Here is a 15,544-nt window from a genome sequence, read left to right as displayed (position 1 = left end):
AGGGCTCTTTCTACTTCCTGGTTTTTTTTTTTTGTTTTTTTTTTTTAATCTCTGATTGCTCTGTGAGATTGCAAATGCAGAGCTTGGATGAGGAGGCAGGTTGAGGGGAAATTGGTCCAGCAGTATCTTCACCCAGAGGGTAATAGCTGAGGGATAAGACATTTAGTGAGCCCTGGCTGCTCTTGTCCTGTATTCAGGGTCTTGGGGGTTCCATTGTTGCCCATTCCTTTTGATCAGTGCTATTCTGATACCAACTGAGAGGGAGGCTTAAGAAATTGAGATGAAATTTGGGTGGTTTATGTCCCCATGAGACACTCTGCTGAAGGGATTTGGGCAGGGGAAGCTAAATCTCCTAGTCAACATGAACTTAGGGAATCCATTCATTCACTAAAAAATATTATTGGAGGGCCACCTGGGTGGCTCAGTCGGTTGGGCAGCCGACTTCAGCTCAGGTCATGATCTCACGGTCCGTGGGTTTGAGCCCCATGTCAGGCTCTGTGTTATCTGCTCAGAGCCTGGAGCCTGCTTCAGATTCTGTGATTCCCTCTCTCTCTGTCCCTCCCCCACGCAAGCTCTGTCTCTCTGTCTCAAAAGTAAAATAAACATTGAAAAAATTTTATAAAAAAAAATATTATTGAAAGGGCACTCCCAATAATAAAACACTTGCTCTCAAGGATCTTACATTTCACTGAGGTGGTAGACAAGTTAATCATTTATGTCAACAATAAGAGCTGGGACACAGAGATAAGTGAACACAGAAGACGACTGAGTCAGAAGGGCTCAGGATGGTCAGATCTATTCATTCAGTAGCATCTCCTGCCTATCTGGTTTTGTTCCTAAAACTAGGGAACTTTAATAACCTTTAATAAAATAATGAATGAGATAAGAATCCATGCCTTCAAGGAGTTCATACTCTACAAATAAATCACAGCATAGTAGGAACCAGGATAAGATAGAGAGAAAAATGGAACAGAACAGAGAGCAATTAACTCTCTTGGAGGAGTCCAGGAAGGCTTTCTGAAGGAGAGAATCCTGTCCTTCCGCTGGTTTTGAAAGATAGATCAAAGTGTGTCCAGAAGAGTGGGAAAGAACATTCTAGACAGAGGGACTAGCATGTGTAGAAGTACAGAGACTTGAGAGAAACAGGTATACTTGAGAAACTTGGAGCAGGCTTGTAGGGATGGCTCAGTGTCAAGAGCCAGAGTGGGAAGGTAGGTGAAGGGCCATAAGGACATGGAGGTTGGCAGGAGCCAAATCCCATAGTGTCAGCAATCATGTGCTAAGGAATTCAGACTTTACCCTGCTGGTGATAGAGTAGCATTGATAAGATTTTATAGAAGAAAGAAATATGGTCACATGTATGTGTGTTTTAAAGAGATAACTTTGCAACTGGGGAGGATGGGTGAAAGCTGGACAGACTAGAGAGGCAGGGGGGGCCAGTTGGAAAATTGCTGTCAGAGTCTGAGCAAAAAGAAAAGAAATGTGAAACAGTGCAGTAGAGAAGAAGTGTATTGGATGACTTTGAGAAGCACTAAAGATGTGGATGAGATAGGTCTGTATTATCTTTGAAGCAAGTAGGAACTGAGGGCTCTGGCATGAGTGGGGACTGGATGCCAGAGCTGGGTATGAGAATGAGGCTGGCAGTTGGGTGAAGCCAAGGTGAACCAAAGGTGTATCTTTGGCAAAAGCACCAAACAAAAGGACCACTGTGAGCCTAAATCCCAGGCAGTGAGGTAAGAGGCAGTTCCTAACTGGACGGTTTGCAGTAGAAGAGAAGCCAGACACATGGAGTACATTATGGGCTGCAAAGAGAAGGCTGTGCCAGGAAAGAGACTCCTTGCAGGGGTAGAAAGAGGGAAAGGGCCTTTTATGGCCTCTTGTTCATAGAGGAAGATTTTGAGGGCATTGGACCAGTTCTGATGAGGACTGGTGACTAAAGAGAAGAGGGGAGGTAAAGAAAGGTTTCTGTAGGTAGTTGGATAATAAAACTTGAACATGGGTTTGGGGGTCAACAAGAAGGTGGGTACATCTGTGGGTTTTGACAAGATAACTTAGGAGGAGCGTTCAAAGAGTGGGTGGCTACGGATGGAGACCTGGGGACCATTGAACACTTAAAAGATGGATGAAGACAGAGAATGAGGAAAACAGGAGGGAATGAGTCATCAAACCCAGAGTGGTGGGTTTCTGGAAGGAGTGGCGGAAACATGCTGCATAATGGTCGGGCAACGTACTGCTCAGTTTCTTATTAACCTTGGGACCTCAAGCGATTTGCTTAACCACTCTCTGCTTTCCTTTTCTCATCTGCGAAATGGGATGGTAATACCATCTTTACACTGTTGTTGAGAAGGTTGAAAAGATGGCGTATGTGAAGGAGCAGGAGTTCATAGAAATCAGTGGCCTGGCTGGTTAGCACTTGACCAGGTGGATTCCTCTCAGAATAAAGGTTTACCCCCCACTCTGTAAAGCTTTGCTGGGATTGTTAAACCCAGAAGCCAGTCACAGCCTAGAGAGCCAGACCTCATGTCCTCATATAATTGAGAGTCTGCTGTTATTTGGAGCCGTGCCTCTTCTGGAAGGTTTTTGGTTCCCTCACCGGTGTCCCCTCAATGAGATCTGATTACAGTGAATGTCTTCATGCTACCTGCCTCCTCTTCCGTCATCTCTAATGTCACTGTCTGCCCCAGCAGAGAAACTTGACAGAGCCTTGCAGCAAACAAATAGGCCAGTCTCTGCTCCAGTGGGTCAAGTTATTAGGATTTAACAAGAGCAAATTAATTAAGGTCTTTGGCACCAAAAACATTTTTTTTCACTCCACAGACTCAAGAGATTGGCCACCCAAAAGTCAAACCTGCAAAAATGAGGACCTCATGCTCATCATGTCTGTTTTTTTTTTTTTCACTTGTGAGTAGGATGTGGTCAAGGAAAGGAAGGAAAACAACATTTCTGAGATTGTTCCAACCCTATAAACAGTGGAATATGGTAATTAACAAAATTATAGAAAATCTTTTGTTAAAGCTTCCTCTGTGTGCTGTTCCTTGAGGTCCTTTCCTATAATTTAGAGATAACTGGTGCCTGCCCTCTGAGATAAAGGAATTCAAATTCTGATTTATAGGAAGTGGGCACAGGGTGGGAGCAGCAGCAGTAGAAAAACATTATGTTTCAAACTTAATTTTAATTCACATTTACTAAAAACACATACATGGCACAAAGATTCCTTCCTGTCTTCCTTTGGGCTAGAAATGACCCCATCTGTCAAACCTTCTAATTCTCTGATTAGGACACTGAAAATATGGAGAAGGCAGCCTGGTACCCTAGAGAGGCTAGGAAATAGGAAATCTAGGTCTGAAGACTAGATTAGCCACTAACAACCTCGATGACCTTGGGTAAGTTACTTCGAGTTGTTATAGCTTAGTTAACTCATTTGTAAAATGAGAGGGTTGAGCCTGACAACTTGCAAGGTCCTTCTAGATCTGACATTCTAGGATTCTGAAGTCCCTTCCATTGTGAGAAGATGTCATCATTCTCAGAGGTTGACAACTGTGGCTTTGGGGAAGGGGGCGGGGAATTCCCAATAATGTTTGGCCACAGACCAAACAACTGGTAAGTGCCAGCCACGTAAATGGGCAAGATGATGTTTCAGTCCGTGTTCCATTAAATGCATGTGGCTTATCCAACTTTCCAGATTCACTCCTAGTCTACCCACCCGCTGCCTCCCCCCAGCCAGGGCTTCCTATGCAAGGCCACCTCTCTCCACTGCTGAGCTGCTAGATGCTCCGAAAATGAAGATGACGGATTTAGAAGCAGACACGCCAAGTGAGCACTGTCCCCCTCAGAAGAGACCCCTGGGGAGGCAATTCATTTATTGCAGTTTGCTGACAGTGCTCAAAATATTTTAGGAACACCTCTTGGGAACTGTCTTAAATGCCTGCAGCCGTGTCTTTGGAACAGCTTTAGGAGTGGCGTGTCTGTCCGCTGACAGTGGGTCTATGGCTAGAAAAAGCCCCAGTCGAGTAAATAAGGTAGCTACTCGAGCCACTAATAGATTTTAGGGGTGACCTGAAACATGCCATTGAGCCAAAAGCTGCTTTTCTCTTGTGGCCCCTACCCTGGTGCTGAAAGTATTTTAGTTAGGGTAACTCCAGCAGATTATATGTGTAATAAGTGTATATAATTTCAGTGATTTAATGCAGTAAGAAGCTCCTGATCAGTGGGAGGTTCTCCTTCACACAGAGATTCAGGGACATAGGCTTCTTCCATTTTGTGGTCACAGCGCCCTAGGCTTTTGAATCTTTTATCTCCAGTGAGCATGGATAAGGCATGTGCATGCACACACTCACACACACACACACACAAACACACACACACTTTCCCCCTCGTATCCATTCTTTTCGCTTTTTTAATGTTTATTATTTATTTTTGAGAGAGAGAGTGTGTGTGTGTGAACAGGACAGGAGAGAGAGAGGGAGACACAGAATCTGAAGCAGGCTCCAGGCTCTGAGCTGTCAGCACAGAGCCCAATGTGGGGCTCGAACCCACCGACTGTGACATCATGACCTGAGCTGAAGTTGGATGCTCAACTGACTGAGCCACTGAGGCGCCAAGGCACCCCACCCCTCATACCTGTTATTAACCTTGGCCTGACTCATGCTCACATGCAGTACTGGTCACCTGGCTCCCCATGGATGCAAAGTGCTAAAAATATAATTCCTTCTCAGTGGCGGCTCTGCACTGAGAAAGAGAAGAGTGGGGTTTTGGTGGACAGTTAGTCATGTCTGTCACAGGCTGTGTCATTGAGAAATTTCCAGAAATGCGCTGAACTAGGATAGCCTAAGTGAGTGTCCCAGTTTGCAAGGATAATCTTTTTAAAATTCCAGGATTTTAGGGGCACCTGGCTGGCTCAGTCAGTAGAGCATGTGACTCTTGATCTCAGGGTCATGAGTAGGAGTTCGAGCCCCTCATAGGTGTGAAATCTATTAAAAAAAGTTGTAAAACAAAAATTAAAATCCCAGGATTTTATTTTATTTATTTTTAAAATATTTTTAATGTTTAATTATTATTTTTGACAGAGAGAGAGAGAGAGGTGGGGTGGGGGGAGGACAGAGGATCCAAAGCAGGCTCCACGCTGAGAGCAGCAAGCCCAATGTGAGGTTTGAACTCATGAACTGTGAGATCATGACCTGAGCCAAAGTCAGATGCTCAATGGACTGAGCCACCCAAGCGCCCCTAAAATCCCAGGATTTTAAAAGACAATACTTTTTAGAATTTAGACATATTTTCTTAAATAAACTACTTTTGTAACTTTAACATTACTCCTTTGAGATGAAGTCATGTGAAACTTCATAATAATGCTAATAAAATAATTTATTATTTTATTAATTAAATTTAATTAAATTAATTTATAAATTAAAAAATTTATTATTCATTATGTACCAAACACTGTAAAAAGTACTTTACATGCATTATCTTATTTATTCCTTACAACCTAATGATGTAGTTACCATTAAACTGCCCATTTCCTGATAAGAAAAATTGAGACTAAGAGGAAAATCACCCAAGGTCATGCAACTAGCACTTGGTCTCATCTGATTTCACCCACATCTGTAACTACTCCATTATGACAATGTAACACACACATAAATAAAAACACATAGTACTAATTATTATGAATTCAAATAGAAATTGTATCTCATACCTACAGACTATTAAAAAAATGATCTCCTGCATAGCTGCTGTCTCTGGGGTGCCCATGACCTAGAACATGAAGGACGCAGCAGCCCAGGCACATGGCCCTGTTCTGTTTCCGGTGAACCTTGTACAAGCTGTGTGTCTTTGGGTGGGATGCTCAGCCTCTCCAAGCTCAGTCTCCTCTTCTGTAAAGTGGAGATAATACCCCCTATCTTAATGGGATTTCTGTGAGAGGTAACACTATATTTGCAAAGCCCTTTTATTTATTTATATATTTTTGCAAAGCCCTGCTGGAGTGACAGAAATAGCAAGCATTCATTAAGTACTTGCTATCATTACCATTGCCGCCATCATCATCATCATCATCATCACTTTGACCTTCATCACCATCACTTAGTGTGACTGAGAAATGCAATTCTGGCAGTTTCTGTCCAGATAGTGAGATCTCTGAGCTTTGTAGAGAAGTCTCACCGGCAAAAACTACAGTGTGTTGGGACATAGCTTCACACACACACTTCCAGGCATGGACCCCTCACATATATCAATTCAGGGATAGCTGGGGCTCTGGGGATATTTCTCTTCCCTACTCAGTCCTACCAAGTTAAGCTCATTCATTTCAAGGGGTGTCAGTGTTCTTCATGATTTTCTAGCCGAGGTCTTCTCACAGGTGGGCAGAGGGACCAGGGTGGTTCTGGCCATGATGGGTTTAGAGACATTCTGTACAGCTTGACCAAGGTCAACTGGTTTGGCAAAGGACCCTGCCAGGAAGGGAATTATAATAGAAGTCACAGTCAAAATGGCAGCCTCTCCCTGGATACTGACAAGGCATCAACAGGATGGAAACAGAAGGGGAAGGTGATTTTGCTTCACCCTCATCGAGTGCTTTCAGTATCTTCTGTCCTTTGGGTCTTTATTGCCAAAAAAGTTGGCCAAACCAGGACCCAAAGCATTTGAGTCAAGGTGAGGCTGCCCAGATAAGGTCTCTGGATCCACATCTCATCATCCGTAGGGAGGCTCCCAGAAGTACATTCTGGTTACACTTGTGAGAACACGAAGCTATAACCATAAATACTGGGTAAGTGGCTGCACTGCCGATGTCATCTCACAGCGCTACTTCCTAACCACCCCACTCCCTGCAAAAAAAACAAAAAACAAAAACAAAAACACCTCGCTGGTTAGACTGATTTCTTTCCCACACTTGCCTGACAGGTTCTTTAGTGCAGGTTCTGACCGGGCTGGACCCTCGAGAGGTATTGTCCGGAAGAGGAGTTTGGCAGTGGTGGGCTTCCGTGGTGTCTGCCCCGCAGACAGCCCTGCAGATGGGGAGTGTCCCCCCAGCGGGCACTGCTGCACGCTCCCGGCAGGGAGAGAGGAGGCAGGAGTGGAGGCTTGTCACATCTGCAGAATCTGCTGGCCTCCAGCTCTCCTTTTGGCTCCAGCATCTTGTTCATCTATAAACAATGACTCAGACTGAGGACTGGGAAGGACAGCGAGGAGACGGAAGAACAGGTGCTTGTGCGTGGGAACAGGGTTGGCGAAGAAGGAGGAAAAGATATGAGTGAGCTTTTTCTCTTTTGTCATTTCCATTCCCACCCCCACAGTGCTCAATATCATGTGGCTTAGAGTGTCAAATGTGTGCCAGGCACAGTGCCAGGCATCAGCACATAGGACTCATGAGCTCAGATAATCTCATAACAACCCTATAAGGAAGGAGGTATCAGGCCCAGTTTTCTGACAGAAATACTGAGGCTCAAAAGAAGAAGTGGCTTACCTAAATCCACAAGGCTAGAAAGTGGTAGATACTCTGAATGTCCAATGCACGTTCATTGGCGAGTTACCTCTAAACCGTGAAACCCGAAATTCTTTGGGTCCAGAAGAAGAAGCATCCATTTCTTTAGTTGCCTCCCATCTTCATATCTGTCACATCTGGAACTAGAGTATTTTTTAAAAATTACCTATAGCTCTTTATTTGACCAAAATTTCGAGCCTTCCATGAGGCAGTAGGCCAGGACAAGGATCATGTTCTAGGCAGTGTTGCTCAATTGTGCTCTGTACACAGGCAGGATCAACATCACCTAAGAGCATCTTAGAAATGCAAATTCTTATGTTCTATGTTCTCACAAGCTCCCTGGCTGATTCTGATGCATGCGGAAGTTTGAGAGGCACTGTTGTAGAATTGTCTGCAACTTTTTTTGCCACTTAAATCAGGATAGTAGCAGGAAATAGGGGGTGGGAAGGAGAGTTTTTGGCATTGCTGAGGGGCCAGAGGCTTCCCTGCAGACTTCTCAGTCAGCCTTGGCCTGTTACCTCCATACATGATAAGGACCAAATTTTCTGTCACATCAAAGAAGCACATAGTAGGTGCTCAGGAAGTATTACCAAAATAGAATTAAATTGTATCTCACTGCTTTGGACACAGCAAGAGCCAATGGCCAAAATTCAGCAGCCACGATTGGGAGGCCAATCCCAGCCAAGGGTTGAGGACTCCTTGACAGAGCTGCCTCAGCGGTGAGTTAGGGGCAGAGGGGAGCCAAGCGGACAGGACCGCCCAGTCACAGTAGCCACCTTCCTTCCCTCCTCATGGGCTAACCAAAGGGCCACTGCAGCTGGAGGCTCGGGGGAGAGATATGATTACAAGCAAAGGATCCTCCAGCTTTGTGAGGAAGAGTTGCCCCCAAAGGTGGGGAGAGACGTTAGGGAGGTGAAGGTGGTAATTCTTCTGGGACTGGATGTCCCACAAACACAGCCCAGAGTTGGGCACCGTGCAGGTAGTTATAGGTTACTATTAAGTTAAATCGAAAATAACCCCAGAGGGGCACCTGGGTGGCTCAGTTGGTTAAGCATCTCACTCTTGATTTCGGCTCAGGTCATGATCTCACAGTTCATAAGATGGAGCCCAGTGTTGGGCTCTGCACTGAACGTGGAGCCTGCTTGGGATTCTTGCTCTCCCTCTCTCTCTACCTTTCCCATGTTCTCTCTAAATAAATAAATAAACTTAAAAAAAAAAAAAGAAAAAGAAAAAGAAACCCCAGAGAAGGACTCAATCAAAACTTACCGAGTTTCCTGGTATTTCCATGCATTATAATGTTCCATTTTCTTCTTCTACTATTTCTCTGCCTCCCTTCACCAATAGCTTTTCCCCGTCCTATTCTAATTTCATCCTCTCTCTCCATCCACTGCCATTTCCAACTCATATTCCTTCCCCCCCACCTCTTCAACTTGCCTATTTTCATCTGTCCCAATCAGATGAGCCCCACCCATCTTCCTCCATTTTTTTTATTCCGCTATCCAAGGAATCAATAAGTAATATGTAGAGTGGAAAGCAGAGGAAGAACTAAGGGGAGTGGATGTGAATAAGGTAGTTTGTGCTTTTCCCACTTTTGCCAAATAAGCATTATCTACAAAAACAGGTGCGCTTTCCCCCCTTCAGCCACCTATCCATTAAAGTGGTTTAATTACTTCCTGATCACTAGACAGTTAGATAATTAGAAGGCAGCGTTCAGACCAAAAATTTAAGCCACCCTCTTCAATCAGGGTAAAATTGTGTGATCAAGAAGCTAATTAAGAATCAAGTGTATGGCTCTTACTGGAAAGAGTTAGTTTGGGGCCTCAAAAGATTCTGCTTCTCTCTCCCTGAGACTCCCATCTCCTCCATCATCACCAAGGCTTCATTAGACTCCTGTTACTGTGTTGGCTGCCCAGGCCTCAACCGTTCCTGGCCTCTGTCCTGGAGGGGCTTACAGTCCAGGGAAGAGTTTGTGGAACTAGTTAACATATGAATGCAGCAGTGCCATAGGACTCATGTCCACAAGGTTGAAGGAAGTGATGAGGTCGGCACGCTGGGAGACGGTGATGAGACAAGGGGCAGAGAGGAGGTCGCCTTGTCCAGAGTCAGGCCACAGCAAAGGGTCCATAGGTGGTCTTCAGGAGATATATAAACCTGAAATTCATCTGTCTGGTTTGTGTTCCAGGGAGATGGTTCTTAGCCTTCATCAGATCCTCAAAGGGGCATCTGATCCAAAAGACTAAGAACAACTGGTCCCCAAGGAGATGGTCTCTCCAACTAACTTTTGAAAACATATTGCCAGAGTGCAATCTCAGGAACTGTGGTCAGACTAGAGGAAAGAGTGATAGTGGGTGGCTGTCTTGTCTCCTAGAATCACAGGGTGTGTTCAAGGTTGGAGGAGCTCTGAGGGTTTCCATCTTTGCTTGACATTGAGGATGCTGGAGTGACTCATCGCCGTTCGCTCCTGTGAGTCAGCTCTTCCCTCCAGAGGCCAGGCCAGCAGCCATCCTTACACTGACAGTTGCTGCAGGGTGAATCCCGAGTCACGTCACTCCCCATCACAGGGCCCAGCTCCTGGACCGCTCTCACAATACGGACAACCATCATTTTCCTATTCTGCTCATCCCTTAGCTGGCCCCATCTTCCAGCCCTTTCTCTGAACCTCATGGTCCATCACCAGCAACTTCTTCTCTGAGTGTTCCTTTAATGGAAACAGCTGTATCTGAGGACACCGTTCCTTGCTGCCTCAAGTGGTAGCTTCTCTTTCTCCCATATACTGTACTCTACAGGACCTGGAGGTGAGGTCCGCATCCTCCTTATTCTCCATCACCCCTTCCAAACCGCCTGTCTTCCTTTATCCTTCAGAAGCTCCCTTTGAAGTGCATGTCATCATATTTGGCTGTCCCTTTCCCCTTGTTGATGCTCTTGGCTGCTGGCTGCCTACTCCTCACATTCCTGGGTGCACCTGGTTCATGTACCCCCTCCCACTATTCCCGTCTTCAGCATCTCTGTGATCCGTGCCTCTCAGCGGANTGGGGGGGGGGGGGGGCATTTTGGAAACATTTGAAGCTTTTTGTTTGTTTTTGAATGTAGTTGTTCCCTAGAATTTATGTTGAAATTTATATTGTCTGGTCTAAATGATTTCTTTACATTATTTGTCAGGGCATTATATTAATTTATTTTAAAAAAAAGAAAACATAGTAGCTTATATTACCTTATGAATTTCACTTCAGGATAGAAAAGGGAGTGTTAAACTATATTTGTTATTAAAAAGGGGCATTTGGTCTGATAGCACTGAGGATGGCTGATACAGATAACCTGTCTGACTCCTTGGTTACCTCTTTACTCCACAGGCCTTTTCTTCTAGCCCACCTCAGCCTCTGCTCAAGTGAACATTTCCTAGACCTCATCATCACCAAGAACAATACCACTACCAAAGTCTGGATTTAAACATCTCTCTCTCTCTGCCCATCATTCGTACCCCTATCCTTGTAGCTCATTGACTCTAACAATTCTATAACTTCAAAGAGATGTCTTGGCATTAACCCTATTACTTTCCATTTTTTCTTTTCATTATTATTTATCCCTTCTGTGTATCCCTTTCCTCCTCCCCAGCTCAGACTCCATGGGCCACTGTGATAATCCCTCCCTTGCCAACATCCATAATTCCTTCATGTCCTCTCTTGCCTGTCTTGCTTTCATGGAAAAAGTCTACACTAATTAAACCCAACTTTCTTACTCCATAGGTGCACCTAGCCAGCAGTTGAAGTTTGGAGAGAAACTACACAACTCACCTCAAATTTGTGGCCACAGATCTCAAATGGACACTCAACACCGTCAGACAATTCTACCATATCTTCTTTGTAAATTCAGTCTCCCACTTTTCCAATAATCATTTCCCCCTTTTTCTTCTTTCCAACAATCTTCAACACTTCCTCTTGTATCCCTTCCATCTTAGCTGATGACATCATAGAAGAAAAAGACACTTGGATGAGAACTACTTGATTTTCACATCTATTAACCTTTCTCCACCTGTGCCCACCAAGCCAGTGGTCACTCTTCATTCCACATGAGCCGTTTTCTCAACAGAATTTAAGAGTTAGCACACTCTTTTTCTTGAAAACATGTCCTTCTCTAGACTTCTGGGTCTATACACTTCCTGGTCTTGCTTCTACACCATTTATCGCTCATTCAGGACCTCCTCTGCTGGCTCTACCTCCTCCAAACTTCTATACATCAGAAGGCCCAGGAATCTGTCATTGGCCCTCTTTTCTAATCGGTCTGCCTTCCTGGGCCATTCCTAAGACTTCAGATTCTACTTCTACAATGATGATTTCTACCTCCAGGCCAGACCTCTCCCTAACCTTCAGACTCATATGTTCAACTGTCTACCTAGCTCTTCCAGTGAAACTTCTACCAGACATCTTAAATTTACCATAATCAAAATATAACTATTAATCACAGTGGAAGGCTGAATAATGACCCCCAAAGACATCCAGGTCCTAATCCCTGGAGCCTGTTAATGTTGTCTTATATGGCAAAAGGGACTTGCAGATATGACTAATTTAAGAATCTTAAAATGGGGAGAGTATCGTGGGTTATCTAGGTGGACTTGTAAGCACAAGGATTCTTTTTTTTTAATTTTTTAATATTTGTTTATTTTTGAGAGAGAGACAATGAGCAGGCAAGGGGCAGAGAGAGAGGGAAACACAGAGTCTGAAGCAGGCTCCAGGCTCTGAGCTGTCAGCACAGAGCTCAGTGTGGGGCTCAAACTCACAAACCATGAGATCATGACCTGAACCAAAGTGAGCTACCCAACCAATTGAGCCACCCAGGTGCCCCAACACAAGGGTTCTTATAAGAGAGATGCAGAGAGAGAGACAATGACAAGAGTAGGAGATGTGACATTGGAACAAAGAGGTGGAGTGATGTAAGAAGGAGACAGAGAATGCAGGTAGACTTCTAGAAGCTTAAAGGCAATAAGATGGATTCTTCTCTCAAAGCCATCATCAGCCCTCTGATCCCTTCACTATAGACTTCTGTCTCCAGAATTATAAGAGAATACATGTGTGTTGTTTTAAGCCACTAACTGTGTCATTTGTTACAACAACAATAGGAAACTAATAGTCATGGCAACCACCACATAAATCCTCACTCTCCACCCTCATGCTATCCACATCTCAGTAAATGGCCACCACTAGTCTACTGTTGGCCAAAAGCTCCAGGGTTGTCCAGATTTTTCGCTTGACTCACACCTTACCTGTCAGTGAGCCTGTGAACTCTGCCTCTACATATGTCCTGACCACACAGTTTTTCATGGAACCCACTGCTATAACCCTGGTCAAGGCCACCATCTGTTACTGTTTGAATCACTACTTGAAGCACTTCCTGCTTTGTCACCTGCTCATAATGTTCTCCCTCATCGTTTTCTTGTTTCACAGGAGCCAGAATGAACTTTCTGCAGGGTAAACCAGATCACATCACCCCTCACCCCTCCCTTAAAACCCTCTAATGGCTTCCCATTATACTCAGGATACAATAGAAATCCCTTGCCATGGCTTAAAAGGCCTTATCATATTGACCTCTGTGCCCCCTTATTCCCTTGTACTTCCTGCTCATCACTGCACTCTGGTCACAGTGACCTTGTTTTTGATGCATGTGCATTCCATTCCCACCTCCTGGCCTTTGCACTAGCAGTTCCTACCACCAACATGCTCTCTCTCCAGATCTTTGCATGGTCCCCACTTCTCATCATTTATGTCTCAATGTAAATATCACCTCCCTCCAAAAGCCTTTCTCACCACCCTCTTGATAAAGCAGGACCCTCAGTGTCTGTAGTCAGTGATTATTTAACCCTATTTGATCTTCCTCATAGCATTTGTCAGCACCTGAAATGGTCTTATCAGTTTGGTTATGTGCCTGCTATTGTCTCTCTACTAGAATATAAGCTCTTGGAGGGCAGGACTCTGCCTGTGCTGTTCACTGCACCAGCCCCAGTGCTTGGCACATAATAGACACGTAATATTTATCTTCCTGGTTGTCTGGTATGGCTTCTTTCTGACTTTACAGTGCTTCTGGCCAGTATAACTGTGTCAAAGTTCTCTTTCCCAGGGCTTTGTTTCAGTAGAATTGGGCAATTTGTTAAATAGCAGAAAGTTAACCAGTGGATTTCCAGACATCATTTTGCCGGTATGGAATAACCATTGGAATCTTTCATGGCACCTTTGAAAGCACACAGTTCATTCAATATCTGCTCGGTGCGAGGTGCCATGGCTATATAGCAGAGGGAGGAAAATATATTTATATTATGCCTCAACAGATGACGATTTTGGGTTTTGCCAAGCCAAGAGTGGAAAGGGTGGAGGAAAGGTGGGCAAACGCGTTGCATATAGGCACTTGACGATTTCACGAACTCAGTACGGTGGCCTTGCACCTGCTATTTCTGAAGACTCGTGGAGCCTAGGAATACAGGGGTCAGATCTGAAAGGGAGGCTTGAAAAGAACAAATCAAACCGATACCAATCCAGCTTGCCTCTACATCTATATCTGTGTATGAATATAGGGAGACCGTTTTTCTGGAAGTGACTTCCTGTCTCTTACTTGTCCTTTTCTTTTCTTTCTCCTTCCCGGCCCCCTCAGGTCTCATCGTGCACGAGGGACCCTCTGTGTACCGCATTTTTAAACGGTGGCAGGCTGTCAACCAGCAGTGGAAAGTGCTGAACTATGACAAGACAAAAGACCTGGAGGAACAAAAGTCAGGAGGCAGGACAAACCCCCGGACCTCCTCATCCACCCAGGCCAATGCCCCCTCCTCCGAAGAGGAGACCATGGGCGCCCCTGGCCCTGAGGAAGGCCCTGCCCGGGCGGCCAGCCACCCCTCAGGCCCTGTGTCCGATCACCACTGTGCTTACACCATCCTGCACATCTTGAGTCACTTACGACCTCATGAACAGCGGAGCCCCCAGGGCGGGAGCCGGGAGCTTGTCATGAGGGTCACGACAGTGTGAGGGGAGAGACCTGGAAAGGAGACCGTGACCATGCCCAGAGATGGGGAGGCTGCGCCAGGAAGGAGCCAAGGCCCGGCAGGCCACAGTCTGGGGAGCAGGTGTGGGGAGTCAAAGTGGCATCCCAGGGGCCGGAGCAGAGGGCTGGCAGAAGGTGGTGGGTCTTGTGGGGCCCTGGAAGCAGGGTCAGAGCTGGAGTGAGTGAGTTTGGTGTCCAGAGCGCTTTTCGTGATTCTAATCAGTCAACCCCCATTCTCCAACAAGAGCAAGAAGAACCAGTACAAACTCAACAAGGAAGTGCAATACAGCTTGACCGTAACAAAACACAAGGACAAAAGTCCCAGATGTGCCCATGCACAAAGCACCTGGGAGAAAAGGAGGTTTGGGGAGGGCGATGGTGAGTTGGTGGCGGTGGTGCTCCTGCGTGCACGAGTGGTGGGAGAAGAAATGCAAAGAGGCAAAGAGTGTGCAAAGGAAAAGCACTGTAGCCTGTCTTGTTTTCCCCTTGAGTTTGTTTGTTTCTCCCTGGGCTGTTTTTGGGGCAGTGGTGGGGAGGGAGAGGGATGGGTGTGGGCTGGTAAGGATGACAGATGGCATTTGTGGCCCCTGGGCTCATCTGAGTGGGCAGGATTCCTGACTCAGATGGCTTTAGGGACTCTGGGGCAATGTGCAGGGGGAGGGGGAGATGTTGGTGTGAGCCCCTGGAAGGAGGGAGACTTTGCCTTCCTTCCAAACCAGGACCTCCCAATTTCAGATGGGCTCAAAGAGGGCTTAGGTTTGGAGATGGGTGTCTTTTTGTGCCCTTGTGACTTTATTTTCTGGTGGTTTGGCTCAAAGATGTTTACAAGAAACACACACACACAACTAGAGAAAAGTACAGACTTCCTGTGGGTATCTCAAGCACAGTCCTGCTGCTGTGGCTTCAGCCTTCAAAGCTGTCAATCCAGGAGCGACTTTCCCAACTACCCAACGCTGCCCATGGCCAGGACATGCTCAATGTCATGCCTTCTCCTGCTTTGGCGCATGCAGAGACCCAGGGCCCCCTAGGACAGACCACCTCCCACCCAGG

The 15,544-nt window shown here is 45.7% G+C and overlaps 1 protein-coding gene across 1 annotated transcript in view; it reads left to right on the top strand.

Annotated features, from left to right (window-relative positions):
- MARCHF4 (membrane associated ring-CH-type finger 4) overlaps positions 1–15,009 on the top strand; it is a 118,028-nt gene extending 103,019 nt beyond the window's left edge. Inside the window, exon 4 of the mRNA XM_077748625.1 lies at positions 14,111–15,009. Within this exon, the coding sequence (XP_077604751.1) occupies positions 14,111–14,478 (368 nt within the window). The 3' untranslated portion in view covers positions 14,479–15,009. The remainder of the gene's footprint in view (positions 1–14,110) is intronic.
- Positions 15,010–15,544: the final 535 nt, after the last annotated feature.

The sequence above is a fragment of the Crocuta crocuta genome, unplaced genomic scaffold (assembly GCF_008692635.1).
Source record: "Crocuta crocuta isolate KB4526 unplaced genomic scaffold, BGI_CrCroc_1.0 scaffold229, whole genome shotgun sequence".
NCBI classification, from domain to species: domain Eukaryota; kingdom Metazoa; phylum Chordata; class Mammalia; order Carnivora; family Hyaenidae; genus Crocuta; species Crocuta crocuta.
The sequence above is the reverse complement of the archived record's forward strand: the minus strand, read 5'-3'. Positions and strand labels throughout refer to the sequence as shown.